General features: G+C 37.2%; 1 protein-coding gene across 4 annotated transcripts in view; it reads left to right on the top strand.

Annotated features, from left to right (window-relative positions):
* ntm (neurotrimin) overlaps positions 1-22,654 on the top strand; it is a 129,889-nt gene extending 107,235 nt beyond the window's left edge. Inside the window, exons 3-8 of one of the 4 annotated variants that reach the window (XM_005752804.1) lie at positions 889-1,014; positions 8,226-8,354; positions 12,202-12,322; positions 12,551-12,702; positions 16,350-16,385; positions 19,700-22,654. In XM_005752804.1, the coding sequence (XP_005752861.1) occupies positions 889-1,014; positions 8,226-8,354; positions 12,202-12,322; positions 12,551-12,702; positions 16,350-16,385; positions 19,700-19,740 (605 nt within the window). In that variant the 3' untranslated portion in view covers positions 19,741-22,654. Of the gene's footprint in view, positions 1-888; positions 1,015-8,225; positions 8,355-12,201; positions 12,323-12,550; positions 12,703-16,349; positions 16,386-19,170; positions 19,344-19,699 lie in introns of those variants that run through there. The other 3 variants (XM_005752802.2, XM_005752805.2, XM_005752803.2) reach the window with 3 other exon arrangements.
* Positions 22,655-22,876: the final 222 nt, after the last annotated feature.

The following is a 22,876-nucleotide window of genomic DNA, read 5'->3' as shown; positions in this document are numbered from 1 at the left end:
AGTCAATGTCTATTCATATTAATGTACAGAATTCACCTGCTTGCTGCTACTACTGCACATTCACCCAGTGTATATACTATATGTAGATATATATAATGTTCTTCTTCTACACCCCCCCCAATTTTTGCACATGTCGAGGAGCGTGTCAGGCCACAATTCACTGTGTGTTATACTTGTATAACTATGCATGTGACAAATAAAGAACCTTGAACCCTTGAACCAGTAACGATTGTTCCTGATTTTGGCATAATAACTAGTTACCGTGCTCGTGACCACAATAATAACTGTAACGCGTTACTTAACAACGCGTTAGTCCCTACACTGGTAATAGGTGAGCACCTGCTGGTGATATCTATGGGAGTTCTGAAAACTAAAAATGTCAATTTAATTGGCTGATAACATTCAAAGTCCTTTGGGAAACAATAATGAACATTTTAAATTTTCAATCATTATTTTTTTCATGGCTGATTAATCTGACAATCCATATTCACTTGTGTTACGTTTAGGTGCTTGGAAAAACCCTAGAGCAAAAACAAAGAGAGCAAAAGAATGAACTAAAATTGATGGATCAGAGCTTAAGATTTAATATTTTTTTTGTTTTTTAGTCTAACACAGTTCTGCATTATACAGTACCTATAATGCAGCTTCATTGTGTCTCTTTGCAAGATTTTCCTTGTCTAAATCCATGTCTTTGGCAAGCGACAGATTCCATTCTAATATACAGGCCCTTTTTTAGTGTCAAACTTCAAACTGAAATATGTCAAATATTATTATGCTAAATAATAATAATGATAATGACATATGTCATAGTGATATCCTTTTTCAGAAGTGCCTCTTGAGATTAGTAACATCACCGCTTGAGTTTATATATTTGATTTTCCTTCACAGTGCCACCAAAAATCACCAACCTGTCAAGAGATGTTGTGGTAAATGAAGGCTCTAACATCACCCTGATGTGCCAAGCAAGTGGTAAACCAGAGCCTTCCATCAGCTGGAAGCTCATCTCCTCTTCAGGTAATTTGTTTATACATTAAAAAATCTAGATGCAGAGCAGATTTTTGATATATTGGTGTTTTTTTTTTTCTTAATGATGTCTTTTTTTTTGCGTATTACTTTATTTTCTTAATACTGTTTTTTTAGAACACATGGATGTAGTGTTTGAGTTAATGGAAAAGTGCATTAAACTTGCAGCACATAAGATCAACAGAACACAGTGTGCTTTGAGGTAGGAGCCAAAAAGGGTGTAATTTGTGGGTGTGATCACTCGTGTGCAGACCTGTGAGCATGGACGCGCTTGTTTTTTTAAAAAAAAAAAGGTTCCTTCATGTAATGATCTGCTAGAGGGTGTGGGGAGCCAAAAGTGCATTAAACTAATGGTCAGCAGAGAACAGCTCCTCTGTGATTATTTAGAAGTCTATGAGACTTAATCTATGACCTCATTAAAACATCTTTACTGAATTTATGGACTTGTTTGCTAATTTCAGGACATATGGAGTACAGCATAATTAAAGTGTTTTAAATAAAGAGTCTAAATTGAAGTAAGAGCAAATAAAGAGTAAAATAAGATAATATAGAGCAGTTGGTTTTTGTGCTGGACAAAACATAAAGTTTAAAGACAGGACCTGACAAGCCAGTGGAAGAAGTAACATTGCATCTTTCATATACAGATCATGTTTTTGCTGTCATGGTCTGGTCGAAGCAAAATAGAGTACTCAAATGCAACAGAATTCAAAAGATTTATTTACAATAATGTTTTGCAACAAGTAGAATTCACAAGGGCGACAAAGACAGAGTAATGGATCCAAAGGAGGAAGTGACACTATGGAAGAGGAAAGGGACATTAATCCAGTGATTCCAGATAGGGGAGTTCCAAAAGATAACTAGCGAGAACCAATGGCTTACTTGGTAGTGTGGGTGAGTCAGATGTTGCCTGTCCAATGATTAGCAGGGGGAGGGAATCCAGTGGCCATGAGGTAAGGACATCCAGGAGGGTAGGGAGGTTAACTGGGGACTGAAATCTTCACAAAGGTGCATGTAGACAGATGGAGTGAGCCAGTTCGAAAGAGTCAGGTGAGTTGTGCAGGTAAGTGGTGGGTTCTCGACCCAGGCTGGGGTTGACTGGAGGCAAAAAAGCACAGAGATCAACACAATAGAAAACAAGCGAAGACAAATAACATTTGGGGGCTGATTTACCACTGAACAGTAGCAGACTGGTCCTTGAATACAGCAGAGGACTTTAGTTTGATGAGGAGCGCCTTGAGGCAACTGTTGTTATGATTTGGTGCTATATTAATAAGATTCTATTGAATGTGCTTGGTTGAAGAGCAGGAAGCAGACTCCACCACGTAGGGAGGAAAAATCCTGGCCAACTTAGACTCAAAGGGAAAACAGACTCCAAACACTAAGACTACCATGGACTATGGCATCTACAGTGTCTTTTCTTGTCCCTCTTTGTTTCCACCCAATCCCGACTATAACTGACTTTGTTTGACCCATAGTGGATTTCACTTTTTAAAATTATCTGTTTTTACATAATACTTGTATTGTAACTGATTAATTAATACAAAATTAATTAATTAATTAATTAAAGTTTCACTGAAAGGTAATTAAATTAAATCAAAGGTAATAATCGGATGTAAATGTTCTGGAGGCAGAATGATAGCTTGAATGATGAGAATACACATGGTATAGCATTAGGGAGAAGATTAGAATTTTCAGTACTGAATGTCCCAATGTTCCATTGTATGTGCTGAGTGGCATTTTTCTATTATTACTTGCTTGCTAGACCAAAGAAAGCAAAGTATTGAAGTATTGGCCACCATTGGTCTATGACTCTATGTTTTAGCAACCTGCTGTTTAATTTGATTTACTTTTGGTTTCACTTCTGTCAATAGGAATCAGAAGGTTTTCCATTTCATATTACTTAACTTTAAAATTCAACCAATAGTAAAAGGAATGTGTCTGGTTGCCCAGACAAGCTCAAGATACAATTGGTCATGCACTACAATAGAATGTGCCTTTAAAGGAATATTTATTGGAGAGCATCATGCTTTTGAAAAGGAAAGAATTGTTGGTTAAAATGGTAAAAATGAAGTACAATGCCTTATTAGACCTTTCTCTTGACTGGTAAATCAATAACTAATGAAAGGAGGAGAAGATTTTCTTTTCCACTGTATTGTGGTCATAAACTGATAGTGGACAACTGGACCTAAAATAGGTTTTGCAGAAGAGTGGGTGCTCGCATCAACCTTTTGTAATATTTATTCATAATAAGGGAAACTTGCAAATTAATCTGACTTGTGAGACATGGGTCTGAAGCACTGTCATTGCTGGGAACTAATACTATAAAATCTGATTTAGTGGATCCAATGCTTTATTTCATTGCTGCTTAACTTTCTGCTCAACATCAGAAGGTTTTCACCTCTTAAAGGTACAGTCTATTAGTCAGTTAAAATACAGATGTGGCTAGGGATTTAAGAAGATTGGCCAAATTTTTTTTCAAGTATGCTGGGTCGAAAAGTACACATACATACATTTACAAATAGTATAGATTGTTTATATTGGTTATAGATTATTTATATTGGTGACTTAATACTTTGTGGTGTGGACCATGCATTCGTCACATATTTGGTTTATGCCAGGTTTCTTTTTTCTTATTTTGTTTTTGTCTTCACATCAAGTTTTCCAATCATGGAAAGATATATATTTTTTATAGACACAGCTCAGATAACAACTCTGATATCTGTTGAAAAGACTGTGTGTGTTTTGTGGCTAAACCTTCACTATGCCTGCTATCTGTTTGTAAAACACTGCTTTGACCGAGAATCTGTATGTAAAACAAAGAATTTTTCAGAAGCATTCTTTATTTTGTTCTTATGTCAGCACTCTTTATCATAAAAATGGATGCAATGACTGGTTGCTTATATTTATTTATCTATTCAAAATCAGTTTCTGAGAAGGTCCATTGAAATGCAAAATGAAGATCCTCTTTGCATGAATAAATAAAACTAGAATTTAGTGAAGTGGACTGAATGAATGTATGGAATTTGTATCGGAGGAAAATATAAATAAACAAGCATCAGCTTGAGAAGCTGTTATTTTGACTTTTTCAAGTAAGATAAAAGACAATCCATCTAGTTTCACGTAGTTTTCTCTGAAATTGTTCGAACTAAATTTCTAGTTGGTATTTTTTATATACCATTTTGATATCCATTTTGGTTCCAGTATTTGACTGATAAGGGTGTTTACGATTAAGAATTGATAGAGTCGCAGTGCACAGTTGCTCGGACTAAAAGAGGCTTTGAGTAGAGAACAAAATGTCCCAGTCTATGCAGTTTGGACTATGCAGTCCAAACTGATACTATTCCAGTATCTCCCACCTGCAATGAAACTTTTCTCCAGCCTTGGGCCTTTCAGTGTGAGGCCAGCTATGGCAAGCACTCTGGGGTATAAATGAGTGAATATATAAAGATTCTCTCTCTCTGTATCTATCTGTGTGTGTGTGTGTGTGTGTGTGTGTGTGTGTGCGCGCGCGCGCATGAGTGTGTTTGTCTGTGTGTGAGTGCGTAAAGATTGATGATTTCAGACTTGGACCAAGGCTCTCTTCGAGCCATAACCCAGCTCCCCCTCACCTTTGATAGATGGCTTTAGGGGCTTGTGGCAGATCAGAAGTGATCCTTGCTATCTTCCACAGACCACACAATCTGACTGCTAAATTTGTCTGCCTAGGCAGTACCCAGAATGAACGGGAAAATTAATGAATTTAACCAAGGTGCAATAAAGGTATCCCAGATTTGCACAGCACTGGTTTGCTCAGAAAGATTAATTTAAAATTAAAGGAGAGTAGTCATAGTTTTTGACCTTTGTGAAACTGAAAGAAAAAACTTATCCACTTTAATATTTAAACACTACTATGAGCAGCTGAAATTGTTGTGTTTGTCACCTGCTTAGGATTTGATGAAAGGATATACTGTAAGAAGTGCAAGAAGTAAAGACCCTTTATGATTTGTTGGAGCTGGAGCATATTTCAGGTGGCATAGGGTGAGAGATGGAATACACCCTGGAAAGGTCACTAGTTTGACAGAACTAACATAGAGACAGACAACCATTTATACTCACGTTCACGCCTACAGCCAAATTAGCCTGTTAAACCACAGCCTGGTGGTTTGGTCTAGAACCAAACACATCTTCATTTAGCGTCTATGTAGATGATAAAAAATGACAGCTTATATTACTGCATTTAAATTTTTATTAGACTTAATTGGTTTCATTCTTAACACTTTATGATAAGTGGTTAGACACTGGAAAATAAATTTCATTACAATAGAAGTCCTTCCGAACACACTTTAACTATATTTAAGGAGGTAATTCCTTCACTGTTATCTTTTCTTTAAGTTAAATTCAATTTTTATTTATAAAGCACCAAATCATAACAGTTACCTCAAGTTGCTTTACATTGCAAGGTAAAGAACCTACAATAATACAGAGAAAACAGGAAACCCAACAATCAGATGACCTTTTAACAGGGAGAAACCTCCATCAGAATGATGCAGCAGAGAGGCTATCTGCTGCAACCATTTGGGTGTGAAGCGAGGAAGACAGCACATTACAATCCATGTGCCAACACAGTACCAAGCAGCTACTGAAATCTTTGCTCTCACCGAGGTGGAATAGTTTCTTAATCGTGTTAGATCCTCTTTGGGTATGACTGTAGATGCTGTCTTCCCTTAAAAAGAAAGCAAGAAATCAGAGATGTTTGACTCCCTGGTATAACTCACAAATGTGCACAAAACAGATGGAGTAGAGGCAATGGCATTGCACTCATTTAGAAAATCTTCATTTGGACTCACAAATATATAAATATATAATATAAATAACCCCTCTGAGAAAAACAGGAACACCCCAGGTTTCTTTTCAGCACTTCTGCTAGGCTGATAAATAGTTGGAGCTCTGCTGAGCCAAGAAATTTTCTCACAAACTAAATTTACCCATTAGGGGAAAATTACTCACAACTCCCTCACAGATGTATCATTAAGTATAGCAACTTTTTAACAGCTGATATTTACTTAGACTCTTTCTCTCCTATTAATCTTTCTGAGTTAACTTCAATAATTTATTTTTCTAAAAGATCAGTGTGCCTCCTTGACCCTATTTCAATCAGACTGTTGAAAGAAGTCTCACCATTAATTAGTGCTTCAATTTTAAATCTGATCCATCTATCGTTATTAACAGAAGACACACTAGAGTCTCTTAAGAGGGGAGTAATTAAGCCATTACTTGAAAAGACCTTACTTGATCTGTATTAGATAACTAGAGTGATTTCTGACCTTTGTTTTATTTCAAAAAATGTTGAACAAGTAGTTATTAGTTTATTTTAAGTTTCACTCAAGTTTCACTCATCTTATGGTGTTGAACAGTGTGCTCATCCCCGTGTTTGTTCTTAGTGCAGCATTCAAAACTGATGACCAATATCTTACTACAGTGTGATTTGAATCATATCTGTCTGATAGATTCCAGTTTGTGTCTTCTTCATGCAGAAAAGTCAGTAATCGAGTTCTACAGAGTTCTGTGCTGGAACCAATTCTATTTATATTATACATGCTTCCACAGCATAATGTTATTAGAAAACACTGCATACCTTTTCTTTGAAATCCAGATGATACCCATCTTAAATTTCCTAGTCCTTAATTCAGGCAAAACATATCCAGTCCAAACATCCTGGACATTGAACATGAAACATGGTGTCTAACCAGATATGTAGTTTAGAGGGCATTACTTTGGCATCCAGTAACACTGATGAATCTTGGAATAATTTCTGGTCAAATATGTCCTTTAGCATGCACATTAAACAAATATGCCTGACTACAGACATATTGCATCATTCAATTTCAGCATCACTCCAAGACAAAATATTTGTCTTTTTTTTAGCAATAGTGTGCAAAAACTGGTAAATGCATTTATAACTTCCAGCATGGACAATTGTAATTTATTTTTGTCAGGGCACTCAAAAAGCTCCCTGAAAAGTCTTCACTTGATCATCTTGATTAACTCACCTCAGTGGAATTTGCAAAGTGGCTTTAACTGACACTGTAGTCTCTATTGGCAAATTCTATTATCCTCTTTTGAGAGAAAGCAGAAAGGGAACAAGAGGAGCATAAATGGAACGGAGTGGAACCCGTACACCTATGTGAGCTCTCTTGATACTCCACATCAGGTGAGTGTGTCACTGTGTGTCAGTGAGGCATTCTATCCTTAACAGCTTTCCCAGGTGCAATTCAATAATGTCCCCAAACCCAGCAAAGTGAATCCATGCACAGTTTATTACTGTCGCCTTCCAGCATCTTGGGAGGAAGCTTGAAGTCAATTATATCTTTTGTTCTTTATGTTGAGTGCTGTATTAAGTGTCTCTGTCAAGCATGTCAAATTGATACAATGAAAAAAAGTGTGGCTGGGATTTTGCCCTCTTCTTATTCTCAGATCTCAGTAGTAGTCCCAGTGTGCTTGTACTCTTGAGAGGCACACACAAAAGTACAGAACATGAAAATTCTGACGGATGAGTGATAAAGAGTAGGCACCAAACAAAGCATTAATCACCAAATTCTGTAGCATCCTATGAAAAATGTTAAATCAAGAACTGGTCTTGGTCAAGAATTGGTGCTACAGAGTGCTACAAGAAACATGAGAATAAGACAGATTTGCCATATTTACAAGTGCAGGTTTTGGCACATTGTATTAGAATTTGGCCTGTCACGCCCAATCAGGATCTGTCTTCATTCCTGCTGTTGCCAAAATCCACCCTTTCATTTTTGTCTACATATCCAATTTAGGGTCACAGGGCTAGCAATGAAAGGTGGAGAGGTGGGATACATCCTGGAAAGGTTGCAAGTTTGCTGCAGACAACTATTCACAACTATTCACACTCATATTCACTCCAATAGTTGGAAATGAGCTTCTCTTTTTTTAGCAAAACAAATAACTACAATTTTTGTTGCTGTGTATCGCATTTAAATGAAGCACAAATCAGTAGACTTAGGTGAATTATAGTTATAGTATACAACTGCAATGATCCATCAGCCCTTGTAATCAATATATTCCTTCTTCCCTTTTAAGGTGTCCTGCAGGCACACAGTTGGTGAAAATACTGAACATGGCCACAGCTGTTGACTTGTCACATTATCTGCAAATGACCCTCTTCAATCTCTCTCTCTGTGTATGATCTTTCACAGGGGATCTGGTGTCAGATGATGAATACTTGGAAATCCCATCTATATCCAGACAGAAAGCAGGAACGTATGAATGCACAGCTGTCAATGATATTGACACAGACGTGCAGACTGTAGACATCACCGTCAACTGTGAGTCGGCTGCTAAATGTTTCAAAAATTCACACAAACGGTACTAAATTGTGCCACTTTTAATGGGACAATGTTGGATGGGTGATCATAGAAAAAATACAGTCTATTCTTGTGAACTGTGTGGATTTTTGTTCCACTATTTCAGTACCTACCAGACTGACATTGATCAAAATTCTGTAATATCTAATATATCCATCTTCTTCCATTTTTGATTCAGGGTTGAGCTGTCATAAATCAAGGGGCAGGGTACACCCTAGACAGTTCACAAATATGTTGCAAGGCTAGAATGTCTATCTGTCTCTATGTGTTCATAGAGACAGACAGACATTCTAGCAACTTACAATCCAGTTTCTTCAGCACATTCCTTTTCTGTCCAATTTTAGTTATTGGTGACATTGATTCTTTATGATAATGTTTTGTTTGGTTTTGTGATGTCATGTGCACATCGCTTCTACTTTTTCCCCCACAATACCTGTATTCTGATGTGTTGTTGGGTCCAGCAGTCATCAAGGACTAATATAGAATAATTTGTATCACTTTCCTGCTGATTTGGATGGAAGAAGATAAAAAAAAGATTTATCCGATACAGCAGCATTAGATAAATAGTAGTATCAGTAATAATCTATTTGAATTTTTCAAATTACCAGTATTTGTTTGAAACTATATTTGACCATTTTTACATTTATATTTTCCTTTTCTCGTTCTAGTTTTTTCTCGCTCACCTCCTCGATTTCTACTCTCCTCCTCATCTCCATTTCATCTTCTTCCTCCTCACCTGAAGCCTCACTCCTAAACTGAAGAATATGAAATTGTTTATTTATTTTTGATATTTTCCCAGTTGGTTTATCATGAGCGTATCAGGCATGTGACCCTCCTGTCTCCATACAGCTGACAAACAACATGTTATAAGCTAACATTACCCCAGATAATTTTAGAAACTAGTATCTTAAATCTCTTTAAGTGCTTTCTCTTTGATAAAAAGTTTTAATACATTGTCACATCACATTTATTTTTTAAGTGTGAGGATACGCTCATTAGATCCACTTAAAACACATTTTCAGTAACAGAGGCAAAAACAGAAAAATATGAATATCATTAAAAATTCACCTGTATGACAGAGTATTAGCGACACAATAAAAAAAAAGTACACAATAAGTTTCCGATACGGCATCAGTGGTAGTTTGCCTTCTTGAAACATCAACTGTAATCTCCATATTTTGATTTTTTTTTCTTGAAAAAGTATTTCAGCTTTTTTGCTTGTTACCCATCTTGACCCAGATACTCAGACACATACCCAGATACTTGGATCATAAAATTACAGACCCCTGGGCAGAAATGTTTTCTGGGCCCTAGCCGACTTGTTTTGAGGATAAGATTTCTTTCTGCAATAATCAGACATATTGATAGTACACAGAATAGTTTGAAATGCAAAGGCTGTATCTTTGAGAAAAAAGTTATAAACACAACACAACTTTACTAATGTCATGGGTTGCTCTGAGGATCCACTCGCAGGACTCCGGAGTTGTGTTTTAAAAGAGACTGTTTATTTACAAGATCTTCACCAAGTGTATTTACAGACAGTGCGAGGATAGTGCTATATACAAGATGTGAGAGGCCGGGTTTCAGGGCTCCAGGGAAAACAGGGGAATCACACACACGCTCACTACAACCTCTCTCTCTGCTAGTGACCAGTCACTCCTTCCACACTCCACACAGGGAAACATGGGGACGGGTCCGGGGAATCTAGAACACAGAGACACATGTTAACTTTCTGAGACGGAGGCACGGGAAACTTGGGCTCGACATGTACTGACTAGAGTCTTCACAACAATCCAGCGTTGAACAGCTGACCTCCTCCCTCTAAAATACCAGTTGGTCTGATGAGGCCCAGGTGTTCCCAATCCAGGAAGGCGTGGGCCGAGGGCGTGAACCCACCATGATTTCAGCCCTGGCAAAACAGGAGAGAGAGGGAGAGAGGGGGAGAGAGAGATAGAAAAGGAGAGCCAGGAGTGGGGAGATTATGATCAGTGCCTTGCCGATCCCGCAGGTCGTGACAGCTAAATCCTCTAAAGTAACTTACATTAAATTAAAAAGGATGAAAATACTGTTTAATTAAAGTTTTTGCATGCACACCTGTTATCATCTTACTCCTTCATTCTCTCTCTCTCTGTCTGTCTGTTTTCCTTATGATCTTCTCATCTTTTACCTCCTTTCAACAATTCTTGCCATTGCCACAGTCTTGCTCCCAGATGAATGTTGAAGAAATAACAGAAATATTTCCTGTAAACTTGCTTTTTGGGTTATGAGGAAAGCCTGGCTTCTTCATTTAGAGCCATTCAAACCTTTGGGTCATATATAGATTTACCTTAATTGTGAGCTGCTAACCACAAGATTAGCTTGCATGGCAGTGGCATCTACTAGCTAGTTGACTTAGGGAGAGATCACTAGCAATGTAGATGAAAAAGGGAGAGATAGAATCTAGACTACTGTATTTAAATAAAGACTACTGTATTTGGCCAATTTTTATAATAAAAAATATCATATCTACTTTTTGATAATTTGTGGTTTAAGATTGCATGCCCATAATGCCCACTGGACAATCTGGCCCAGAAAATACTGATAAGCATCCAAACTTTTGTAGGGCTTCAGATCTCGTATAATTGATTTGCTGGTGATAACATAATTATATAAATCATGTAGAGTGAAGTCAGGGACAGTGCCAGATTTGCACAGCATCAGTAAACACACTGAAGAAGTTCAGTAAACATCCATCTTTAGCCCCAGTTTGCCCAATTTATGCACATTATGAGCAATATGCTCCCCATGAATGTGTTTTATTTCCTCTGAGACAGTATATATACTTTTGTTTACTATACTATAGTTGCCACAGTTTACTTCAGCTACATAATGTATAATGTTACTTCACGTGTCACGATGAATTACATGTCTGCACACCTCAAAACTTTCTCTAATCATAAAAGCTTTTCCATCTGCAGAACAACTACCCAGAACTACTGATTTGGTTGGAGTTTTTTTATGATCACATTATGATTTCTGACTCGGTTATTAGTTGAAGCCTGTGACCTTTATCTACAGGATTTTATTTATTATTACTACTACTACATGATTGGCTGACTGGGGTTAGGGTTAGGGGTATGTGCTCTGGAAGTATGTGCTATTTTAAATGAAAGATACGTTCAAATTAGAACTACTTTGTTATTAAATTAACCTATATCTAATAATAGTCTAATGCATGTAGCATGGTTAATTTACCTTTTTCTGTTTAATTGTGGGTAAATTAGCTGATTTTCAGGAAATTAATCTGCAACCTTAATCATTGGTTCATTTGTCAAACCTAAATGCCAAATGCTATATAAATCATTAGCACTTAGTAATAATGATTGATGTTGCTTTTTGGCCTATTTGACAAAAAACTGATTTTGTGGCATTGAATTATACTTTATTATCACAAGTGGCATTTTCATTGTTTTACTTTATTTTTGCAGTACAAGTTATTATTCATATTGTCTGTGTGTAGTTATCATTTTTTAGTTACCACAGAGAGCCCTGAAATCAAAGCAAGTTTGAAAGGCCCATGAGCAGTAGCTGACTACTTGGGCACATTTGCCTATATTTTGGACATACAGCTAACAACTATTATTTATATTATAATATCTGTACTGTACTAAGTATTATGTATAATTTGAATGATATTATCTGTTCACTTGTAGTTGTGGCATAGAGTCAAGACAGGAAAATGCCATGACCTCTGTCTCCTGCTTATCAATGCTTGTGCTGCCGTTTACTCCCACACACAACATCCCTGTGTGTTTCTGTCTGGTTGTAGATGCTCCAGCTGTGTCAGAGGGCAGAGATGTTGGAGTGACACTGGGCCAGAGAGGAGTGCTGGAGTGTGAGGCTGATGCAGTGCCTGAGGCAGATTTTGAATGGTACAAAGATAACAGAAGGTAATTGGTCTTACATTTGCATTTTAAATAGACAAATTAAAGGTATGTGAATATGTGCGTGTGCCTTTGTGTGTGTGTGTGTGTGCACACAAGTTACTGATGGTTAATGATCTGCTGTGAAATTTATAGTCCCAATACTATCTAAACTGATTTTTTTTTAAAAAGTGTGGGAAAAAAAGTCAAAAAGAAAACATGAATGATATGATTTGATATTTTTCACTCATTTAGGATCTTTAATGACTTTGATGGTATGGAGATTGTCAGTACTGGATTAGGATCAAAGCTGACCTTCTTTAATGTGTCTGATGGAGATTATGGCAACTACACCTGTGTTGCCATCAACACACTTGGGAGTTCAAATACAAGCTTCCTTCTGTTTGGTAAGTACATTTATGATACTTGACAACAGGAACTATAACTAAGATTGTGTAATATGTTAGATTTGTACAAACGTTGTTGTATGCAGTCATTTTATTTTGATGTTTAGTTGCTGCATTCGACCGTGTCCCTCGGGGTGTCCTGTGGGAGGTGCTACGGGAGTATGGGGTGTCTAGTCCATTGCTACGGGCCATTCGATCCCTATACAACCGTTGCAAGAACTTGGTTCACATTGCCGGCAATAAGTCGGATTCGTTCCCGGTGGGTAATGGGCTCTGCCAGGGCTGGCCTTTGCCACCGATTCTGTTCATAATTTTTACGGACAGGATTTCTAGGCGCAGCCAAGTGGCGGAGGGCTTTCACTTAGGTGGCCTCAGAATCTCATCTCTGCTTTTCGCAGATGATGTGGTTCTGTTGGCTTCATCGGGCGATGGCCTCCAGCTCGCACTGGAATGAGGATCAGCACCTCCAAATCTGAGGCCATGGTTCTCAACCGGAAAAGGGTGGAGTGCCCACTCCGGGTTGGGGATTAGTTCCTGCCCCAAGTGGAGGAGTTCAAGTATCTTGGGGTCTTGTTCGCGATTGATGGGAGAAGGGAGCCGGAGATCAACAGGCGGATTACTGATGCGGACGCTGCACCGGTCCGTCGTGGAGAAGAGAGAGCTGAATGTAAAAACGAAGTTCTCAATTTACCGGTCGATCTACATCCTTACCCTCACCTATGGCCACAAGCTGTGGGTACTGACCAAAAGAACAAATGAGCTTCGTCCGAAGGTTGGCTGGCCTCTCCTTTAGAGATAAGGTGAGAAGTTCAGCCATCCGGGAGGGGCTCAGAGTAGAGCCGCTGCTCCTCCACATCGAAAGGAGCCAGCTGAGGTGGCTCGGGCATCTGACAAGGATGCCTCCTGGACGCCTCCTGGGTGAGGTGTTCCGGGTATGTCCCACCGGGAGGAGGCCCCAGGGCAGACCCAGGACATGCTGGAGAGATTATATCTCTCGGCTGGTCTGGGAACACCTTGGTGTTCCCCCGGATAAGCTAGAGGAGGTGGCTGGGGAGAGGGAGGTCTGGGCTTCTCTGCTTAGGCTGCTGCCCCTGCAACCCAGCCCCGGATAAAGCGGAAGAAGATGGATGGATGGATAGTTGCTGCTAATCAGGTCACTCTTGCAGTGGTCCTCATTATCACTAAGCTGGGTCTTTAATCACTGTCACATGTAGTGACCAGAATTGCACTCTACAGCCCAAGATGGTACTTGTTGTGCTGCTGTGGAGCCTCTCAAACCAGAACCTGCAGCCAGTGGAGAATTTTTTTATGTACTGTACACTAGGGCTGAGCGATATGACCCAAAATTCATATCTCGATATTTTTTAGCTGGATGGCGATATAAGATATATATCTCGATATATTTTTTTAAAGCCATAAAGTAAGAACAAAAAGAGAGTTCTTAGTCAAAGCTGTGTCCCAGATGTCACACAGGCACTTTTATTAACATAGAGCAGATGTACATAAAATTTACTCAAAAATAAATTATGAGCATTTATTAAATAATAATGCTCCATAAATAAAAGAAAACAATGTTGTTTTTGTGCATAACAAAAAGCTCACAAATGTGCAGTCAAAATGTAAACTAAAAGACGCTGAGCACAATAACAAAGACAGATTTCACAGCTGCTCTGTTCCCAACTTGTACTGCGTGACTGACAGCCTGGAGTTTGTAATCCGCTTCGCAACCACGTCTCTTAACAGGTGCCATTTATGGTCCTTATACACAGTAGGGTAATATTACGTTGAAGCACAGTACGTATCACTCCGCGAGGCTCAGCCGTAATGCTCCGACAATCCATCAAGCGGTGCAGCTCCGTAGCTTACCAAAGTCGTACTAAAAAATTTTTTGACAGATTGCTGAGCGCCGTGTTCCACATAAAATCGGTTCGCGGCCATCAAGCACAACCAGAATTCATACATAAGGCGCGCTGTCAACTTTTGAGAAAATGAAAGGATTTTAGTCCGTGCAGCACCTCTGGGCTGCATGGCGTTAGCGTGGTTAGCTCGTTAGCGTGGTTAGCTAGCTAACACGTTGACGCCGTCCAGCCCCACGCACGGGGCGATGCTAACGGAGATTTTCCTCTTTCATCTTGTCATTGGCAGGTGAAACGATGGGGGAGGAGGGGGAGTTGTGTTCAGTGAAGGAGAGGCGAGGCCGAGTAACGTTGCATAAAGACGAAAGTGGACGAAAGAGAGGCAAACTTGCGGCTCCGCAAGTATAATTATAACGTAACATAGACTATATCGATATAAAGGATATGGTCACATCTTATATCTCGTATAAAAATTTATCGATATTTTTTAAAAACTTGATATATCGCCCAGCTCTACTGTACACTGAGCTCACCAAGGCTGCAAAGCAGAATAAGTCACCGAATACAGTCCAAGACGGTTTCATTAACCAAGTACTACCCTGGGTGCATGTCTTTAACTTCACTATCTCCACTGTTCTGTCCTCTGTGAAGTTATAAATCTCACCAGAAAAATTTGAGAAGTGGAGAGTTGCTTCTTATTTTGAAAATGTATTGGATTCACTGTGCTGTTCCTGTGTCTGACATCATGTCCTCTTCATCTGCTCTGCTTATTTAATATGGCTTCCATCAAAAATAAGGCCAGAATATAGTTAGTGAGTGAATAGCCACTTCTGGGACTAGACTGATAAACGTTTTGTTGGCATGTTTAAGTCTATTTTTTGGCTAAAGTTCTAATTTGTATAATTTGTTAGATCCCAGGTTAGGCTTTGTTTGTTTGTTTTGTCATGATAATATATGTGTAATATTATACAGCAAATTAAGGGGACTGCTGAGCATACACCCTCGTGTGCACAATCATGGCTTATTTGTGTGTGTGGCTCCTGAGTTCTCTGCTCACACACAAGGAAAATAATTAGAATAGAATAGAATAGAATAATCCTTTAATTGTCCCACAAGGGGAAATTTGGTTGTAACAGCAGCCAAAAAGACACATATACAAACAAACAGTACACTGGACACGGAACAGAAACATACACAATTTTTCTTACATATTTACATTAAGGACAGTGGTTACTATATACAGAGAGTACTGTACAGTTATTAAATAAAATAAAAATAACTACAGGTAAGAGGCAAACCAGGTTGTAGTGTGAATTGCATGGTAATAAATACCTGTGCTATACATATAAGTCTATAGAACTCTTGGAAATCAGTTAAGCCTGTGTCAAGCCTGTGTGAGCTTTAAATACACTGTTCTCATGTAAGCATTAAAATTCTTTCTGAAATCATACTGCAATGTCTGAATAAAGCCTTAAAAATTATTTATATGACAGACGGCCATTCAAATAATAATAAAAAAAATTCTTTACAAATCTGATGGAAGGTCCTTGTTACATATTGCATTGTTAAAGGGTCTTTATTTGGAGAGTGCACAGATGTTTGCTGTTCTTAAAATTTTGATAAAATTACTTTATTTGTGGTACTTAAAACAAAGCATTTTGCCTTTAGGGCCCCACCGTTGCTTTTATGCGTTGCTGCTGTTTTGTCAGTTGAACTGTCTGAAACTGATATCATTATGTTGCTTTTCTGTTTCTGACACGTTGCTCTGTTCAATTTGTTTCCCTGGTATAGTGGTAATTGAACCCACTAGCTCAACACTTTTGCAAGGTTAGTATTCAACACCAGCATGAACGTCAGCTGTCGAGGATCAATAGTATTAATTGCATGCTGGAGCCTGTGGAACATTGCCATTTTCACAATTGTAAGTTAGGCTGCATTAGAATTTCAGAGACGATGAGTCTCTGCTACATTTGAAAAAAAGTGAAATCATTTGTCTTGGCTTTTTGAACCAGTCAAAATTGCACTTTAACCCTCTGTGGTTTTATTGAATTGACATGTTAGAGTTCTTGTGTGGTATGCAGGATCTCTGAGGACGGTGAGCAGCAAAGGAAAGTGACATATGCAAATCTGTGAAAATGGTCAATGAAGTCTGTTTCATTAACTGTGTTTCATCTTTTTCTTCTCAAACCTAACTGCCTCTCTGTGTGACATCGGCTTCATTTTGATTCTTTGCATGTGCTTTTCCTAATGTAAGTATTTATCATGTTTGTTTGTTCTTCTGTGATCCATTGTACCAATATTTGCTGCATTTCAACTGTACATGCTACAGAAGAAAACCAAACAAAATTGCAAATTTCTTGTGTGAATCTGTGCACATTTTGAGGTCCAGCACTTTAACGTGTGAAACTGCAGAGATAAACACCACACCTACTTTGCCATTTGATTTGTCCTTGTGACTGCAACCAGCAGTCCATTCACATAACAGAATTGTATTAATGACTTTGATTTGGACTATGACTATGAGTGATTTTCATTATTCTAATTATCAGTAGAGAGGATTAGGAATAATCCACTGTGGAAGGATAATTGGATACATGCCCCCAAAGGAAACTTGTGGAAAGCCAAGGGAAATGAGTAGTCATTGTTTTACCAATTTCAATGTAAAAATGATCCAAAATCCTTTTATAATACACTCATTTAGAACTTGCCTCATCCCCAAAAAGGGCATGATGAAAATATTACATGCTTGTATTCATAAAATGCATCATGCAATACTTTGGTAATTTTAGCAATGTGTTAAAAATATCAGTGCTGGAATACTGCATTTCAATTTGAATAAGTGTTTTAAATCACTTCTCAATCCTAAGAATGTCCTTGAAAAAACAACCTTGCTGAGCACGGTTCATTTTTATCCTACTAAACCTTTGAGCAGTTCATGTCATCTTGAAGAGTTTTCCTTTAAATATAGTTTTTTGACAGTGTTGTTACTTGTGTTGTACTTTAAAGTAGGATCCATGGCATATATCACTTGCTTTAACTTAAAACTTCAGCCAGCACGACTTTTTAACACCAGCAAGATGGATATTTTGACCCTCTGGCATTTTCAGAATCCTGTAACTCTATTAACCCTTTAAGGCCGGTCGGAGCGGGCACGTTCTGTTTTGCGTAACTATTTTTAAATCCCTGTAGAACCGGAACTGCGTAAGCTAGCGCAATAAATTTTTTTGCATATGAAACCTGACCTTAAAATTGTATAAAAACCGCTTGCAGGAACAAAAACATAAAATAAAACTATGAAGACACTCAAAATAAATTTCCTGTTGTTGTAAACTATTTTTTGCAACTTTTTGTATTTAAAGTTTTCAGGGATAAAGCCTCTTAAATTTAAAGTAGAAATATATGTAAAAAAACAAAAACAAAAACGATTTTCTATTTTTTTGTAGTTTATTGCACTTTTTTTCAATTAATGCAGTTACTATGGACTTAATGCATACATATTATTAAAATATGGGCTATAACAGTTGTATTGATGTATAGATACTTGAAATGCTCCCAAAAATGCCACTACAGCATGTAAAAATATAAAGTAAGCTCTGGCGGACTTGGTTCTATGGCAGGTCTTAAAGGGTTAAAATAAAACCTGATTGTCTCAAATTTCATGACTTTTTTTTAAAAAAGGGGATTATTTATCAAATTTGGAATTTTGGAATGTTTGAGATCAAAAGAAAAACAAAATGTCCACTTTTACCTAGAACCCACCTTTGACTGTTATAACATCAGCCAAAAGCTAGTTATATGTGACTGATAAATAAATATATAGGTGACTGTAGTTAGATTAAAAAAAACAAAAAGAATGATTACTACAGGCTGAGTATGAGATCAATTTTAAAATGTAAACAATCAACTGAGGGGTAAAAATCACTCCTCCTGACAGTTACAGTGTTAATTACTGTGTTCCCAGATTCTCGCTATGCAAATATCCTGCATTTCTTTTTCCTAACTCTAAACCTTAAAAAATCTTATGTTTTGTGGCGAAACAAAAGAAGGTATAGATAATACAGTTAGTCACTTTTTCAGGCTCTTGGTTTAAGTCATTGTTAACTTTATCAGTATTAAAACATAATTGTTGCCATACAGTCTGTGGGTGTGCATTGTCAAACAACTTTTTAAAGCACATTCTCAATTTCCGTCAGCTGAGTGTGTACTGAATTTTTGCTGATATATTAACCATTGACATTTTGTTTCTTGTTATGAATGCAAAACTGTTTGCAAGATAACCCAGGGGAACATACCATCAAAGACACAACCAGGTGTCCCTAAAATTGAACTCTAATATATTGTAGCAAAAACTTCTGCATCAAAATTGCAGTACTGTGACCTTTAAATTCTGTCTTCATGCCATCTTATTAAGATGACATACAAACCATAATAACTGTTACAGCTCTTATTACTCTTTAAGTTGTTGTTTAAAAAAACACAAATATGTTTGTAATGCTGGATTTTTCACAGACGGGAGGTTTTACTTACTTTTAAGTACTGACACACCAAAAGAAGAAAACTCCTTAGTGGTGAAACTTACCCAGATGTTTTTCCTCATTCTATCTCCTGTTAGGACCGAGAGCAGTTCAGGATGGCAGCGGCGGTGCAATGAGTGTGCACTCACACAACTGTCTCCTCTTCATTATGATTCTGTCCTTCCTGCTTAGATTTTGAAGATAAATTGAGTTGAACTCCAGTGTTTTGTGTGTGTGTGTACCTGCGTGTGTGTGTGTATGCGTGTATGTGTGTGCGTGGGAGTGTGTGTGTGTGCGTTTTTGTTTTTTCCAACTGAAACCATAAACTGATGCACATTAAGTGCATGATTTAATCTGCACTGCATTGATGTTGACCCGCTAAACAAGTATGTCATTGAGGGTCTTTTTTTTTTTTGAGATTTCAAGGATGTAACAAATGTTTCACCTTTTAATTGAATTTTGTTGGATATTTTTCTCTTTGAATCATATTATTCTGGATTGTCTCTTTTTACCTGTGATTCTAAAAAAAAGATTTTTAAAATGGTGTCTCTTATTTTTAAAAAGTGTCTCTTAATCAAATGGATTTGTCTTGAATTTAACCACACTGAATATTCATGTCTATTCCAGGAAACAGCAAATTTACAGCAAATATAAGAAGTGAATTCTAAATACCTCAAAATTAAACTGAAAGAGTCAAACACAAGGTTGCCCTGCGGCTGAAAACCTGGTATTATCATATTTTAATGTGTAATAATTATCCTTTCGTCTGGTTGTTGAAAGCAGAATTGTAGTATTTTTGTTCACACCATTATAGTGATATATTTGCACTTGTGCTATGCTAATCTTTTTAATTATATTTTTTCAATTATGTGTAGTTTTAAATATTTTTAAGAACGGGAAATATGAACTTGTAATTATTTGGGACAAACCCCTTACTTTCATCTCTTTGTCATTTTTTGTTCTTTACTCGTACTGGTTGTATACAAAAATGTTGTCAAGATTATTATAATTATAATTATGTTAGACTTTAATATTTACAGATGGAGGGAATGTTAGCTACATTTGTATGGAGTGGACATCTGACTTAAGTAATGCAGACCTATTAATGCTATTGATATTTGTTTAATATCATACCATGTATACATGCTCTAGAAATTGTTCCTGTTTATGTTCTAAACCAGCACTGGGGGGTTACAGAACAGTCGTTTTGAGTAGATTAACACAAAATAAACTCTTTCTGCATGTATTTAGACACAAATGACCCAAAGACTATATTTCATAAACTTCCTGTTTTTCAAATCACCAAACAAAGACCCTGATTTTTAAGTATTGTCTTCTCATTAACTTCAGAGTAAACTAGAGGTCTTCATGGGTACAAAAATGTCTGTCTGTGCAAAAATGTACCACAGTGAATTAAAGTGAATTTGCTTATTTATTTTTTTAATATTGACCCAGAAATAATATAGAAATAACACCTGGGTTAAAAAAAGGTCAGAAATAAAGACTATATGTAAAACGTGGCATAACTGCAAATGAGCATTTATGCCACTGTGACATAATTGCTCATTTGCAGTCTTAAGAGTTCCTTTTTCATTGACAACCTGAGGAAATTATTCACTACCATACAATAGTAAGTAGAAGCATACATTGTTTCATCATTATCTGTAAATTAAACTATAATGCACAAAGTGAAGATCATATTAGACTGAAGCTGTATTGAAAGTAGGAACTGAGACCATAAACTTATAAGAAAAAGGTTGAATTAGCAAACATTTTTGCAGTAAAGACTTTCAGACTTCTGTTGATTTGGACTTTATAAATTAAGCAATTATTCTTAGCCTATTAGAATGAAAGCAGATTTAAGGTACTTTTGCTGCCACTTCACGATTTAGACTTATAGGCTAAGACCCATCTTTAGTATTTTGTCCATTATCCAGTCCTATAGAGATCTACTGACATCGGTAGACTCATGAAGACCTTTAGAGTAAATGTGTTGTCTTTTGACACGAGTAAAATACAAAATCATTGATACTCTTAAACCAAAATGTACAGTATAGGAGTCAGATTGTGAGATGTTGGTCAGAAGATTTAATAATTTTAGACTTTACTGTAGAGTATGCAAGCCAACTGCAATAACTGAGACTGATTAAAGGTCTCAGCAAATAGGCCACAACAGTTCTTATCACCTGATATATAACTTGCATTAACAGAAAAGACAGAATATATGAGAAAACCTGAAAATCATATGTTTCAATATGGACAAACATCAGTGCAGGCAGAGTGTCACAGGCAGCAAACAATCAGCAGACCTCCTTTACCATATTTCATTGTGAGCATGAGAATTTTATGCAACAATCTGTAACCTCTCACAAAATGACAGGAAGAATTAAAGCTGGTAATTTCTCTCTTTCATGTCTCTCAGTTTGAAAAGAGATTTGTACCAATTGGCAGACTGTACTTAACATGGGTATGCTTTTTTGTTATTTAGTGACAATAACAAAAAATGTACATCTGGTGTTGAACTACTGGCTTTTGTAATGAAAGGGATTGTTTTAAGACATTGTGCATCCCTTGCAAAATGCTGTTTGTTTTTACTGTCAGTTTCTATCAGAGTTTTGCAATTGAAGGTTTCCATTAACACTGCAACAAACAAAAACAGTGAATTAAAACAAATTACTATGTCTGTTTAAAAATGGGAGATGTTGCCTTTCTTATCTTCTGAACGTTCATCACACCTAAAAGCAATGACCTCTGTTCTTTTAATATACATTTTTTGCCCCCTTTCTCAGTCTTTTCCCTCTGGCTTGTGTGAGCACCACTGAGGCCCTAGTCCATCATCCACATTCCCCTACCTCTATCTTTCTTTTCTTTCTATGGTTTTTGGGGATAACAACCTTTTCACTCCTTGGTGTGAAAAGAAGAGCCAACATCCAAATCAGAGAGGCATGAAACGGGTCGTTTTAGAAACTGATCAGGATAATCACGACCTGAATCTGACAGGCTAATCATTGTTTGTTTTCACATATCAGAGAGAGGGAGGGACAGAGCGAGACTGCAGAACATTATTTATCTCTAGCACTCCAAGGTTTGGAAATGACATGGTAATTATTCCATCCTGGGTTGAAAGAAGGCACTACCAATCACACGTCTATCCTGCACAGTCATTTTATGACAAGATTCACCACATTTAAGATGGACTCACATCAGATCACCTCACAGGGAAGTTTTTGCAGTGATCCATTCAATACTACCTATAAGCAAATGTTTATCATCTAGCCAGATTTTTTAATAGCGCAGCAATAAACACCTGAAAGTCTTATTTCGATTTTCCAGTACATTTGCCGCTGAGTACTTGCTCACACTTAGTAGCACATGTACAGTTTGATCACTATCTCACAAGGTAATCGAAACTGTGAAAATTAAAAATATGACCTTAGAACTCTACAAATTTTTTATATCAAATACACCTGTTTATGAACTTGTAGTAAGATCTCTCACCATGGATAAAATTTTGCAAATTGCTTAACACTGAGCTAAGAATGTGATAAAAATCTTGATGCATTCTTAATCATCCAGGTAAAAAAATCCCCAAATGTTGATTCTGTTCATGTGGACGTAACGCTTTCAGTGGGAGAAATGTTTCGTCACTCATCCAAGTGACTTCTTCAGTCTCAGCTGACCCCACCTTCTTCAAATCAAACAAAATTGATGGCAAACATTTATGCTGGTTTGTGCTTCTAAAATGTTAGTTTGTAATGCTTTTGTAAGAACATTAATGAAAGTTTCAAGGTCAAAAGCCCGTAT

The sequence above is a fragment of the Pundamilia nyererei genome, unplaced genomic scaffold, assembly GCF_000239375.1.
Source record: "Pundamilia nyererei isolate P.nyererei 1_Seehausen unplaced genomic scaffold, PunNye1.0 scaffold00382, whole genome shotgun sequence".
NCBI classification, from domain to species: Eukaryota; Metazoa; Chordata; class Actinopteri; order Cichliformes; family Cichlidae; genus Pundamilia; species Pundamilia nyererei.
The sequence above is the reverse complement of the archived record's forward strand: the minus strand, read 5'-3'. Positions and strand labels throughout refer to the sequence as shown.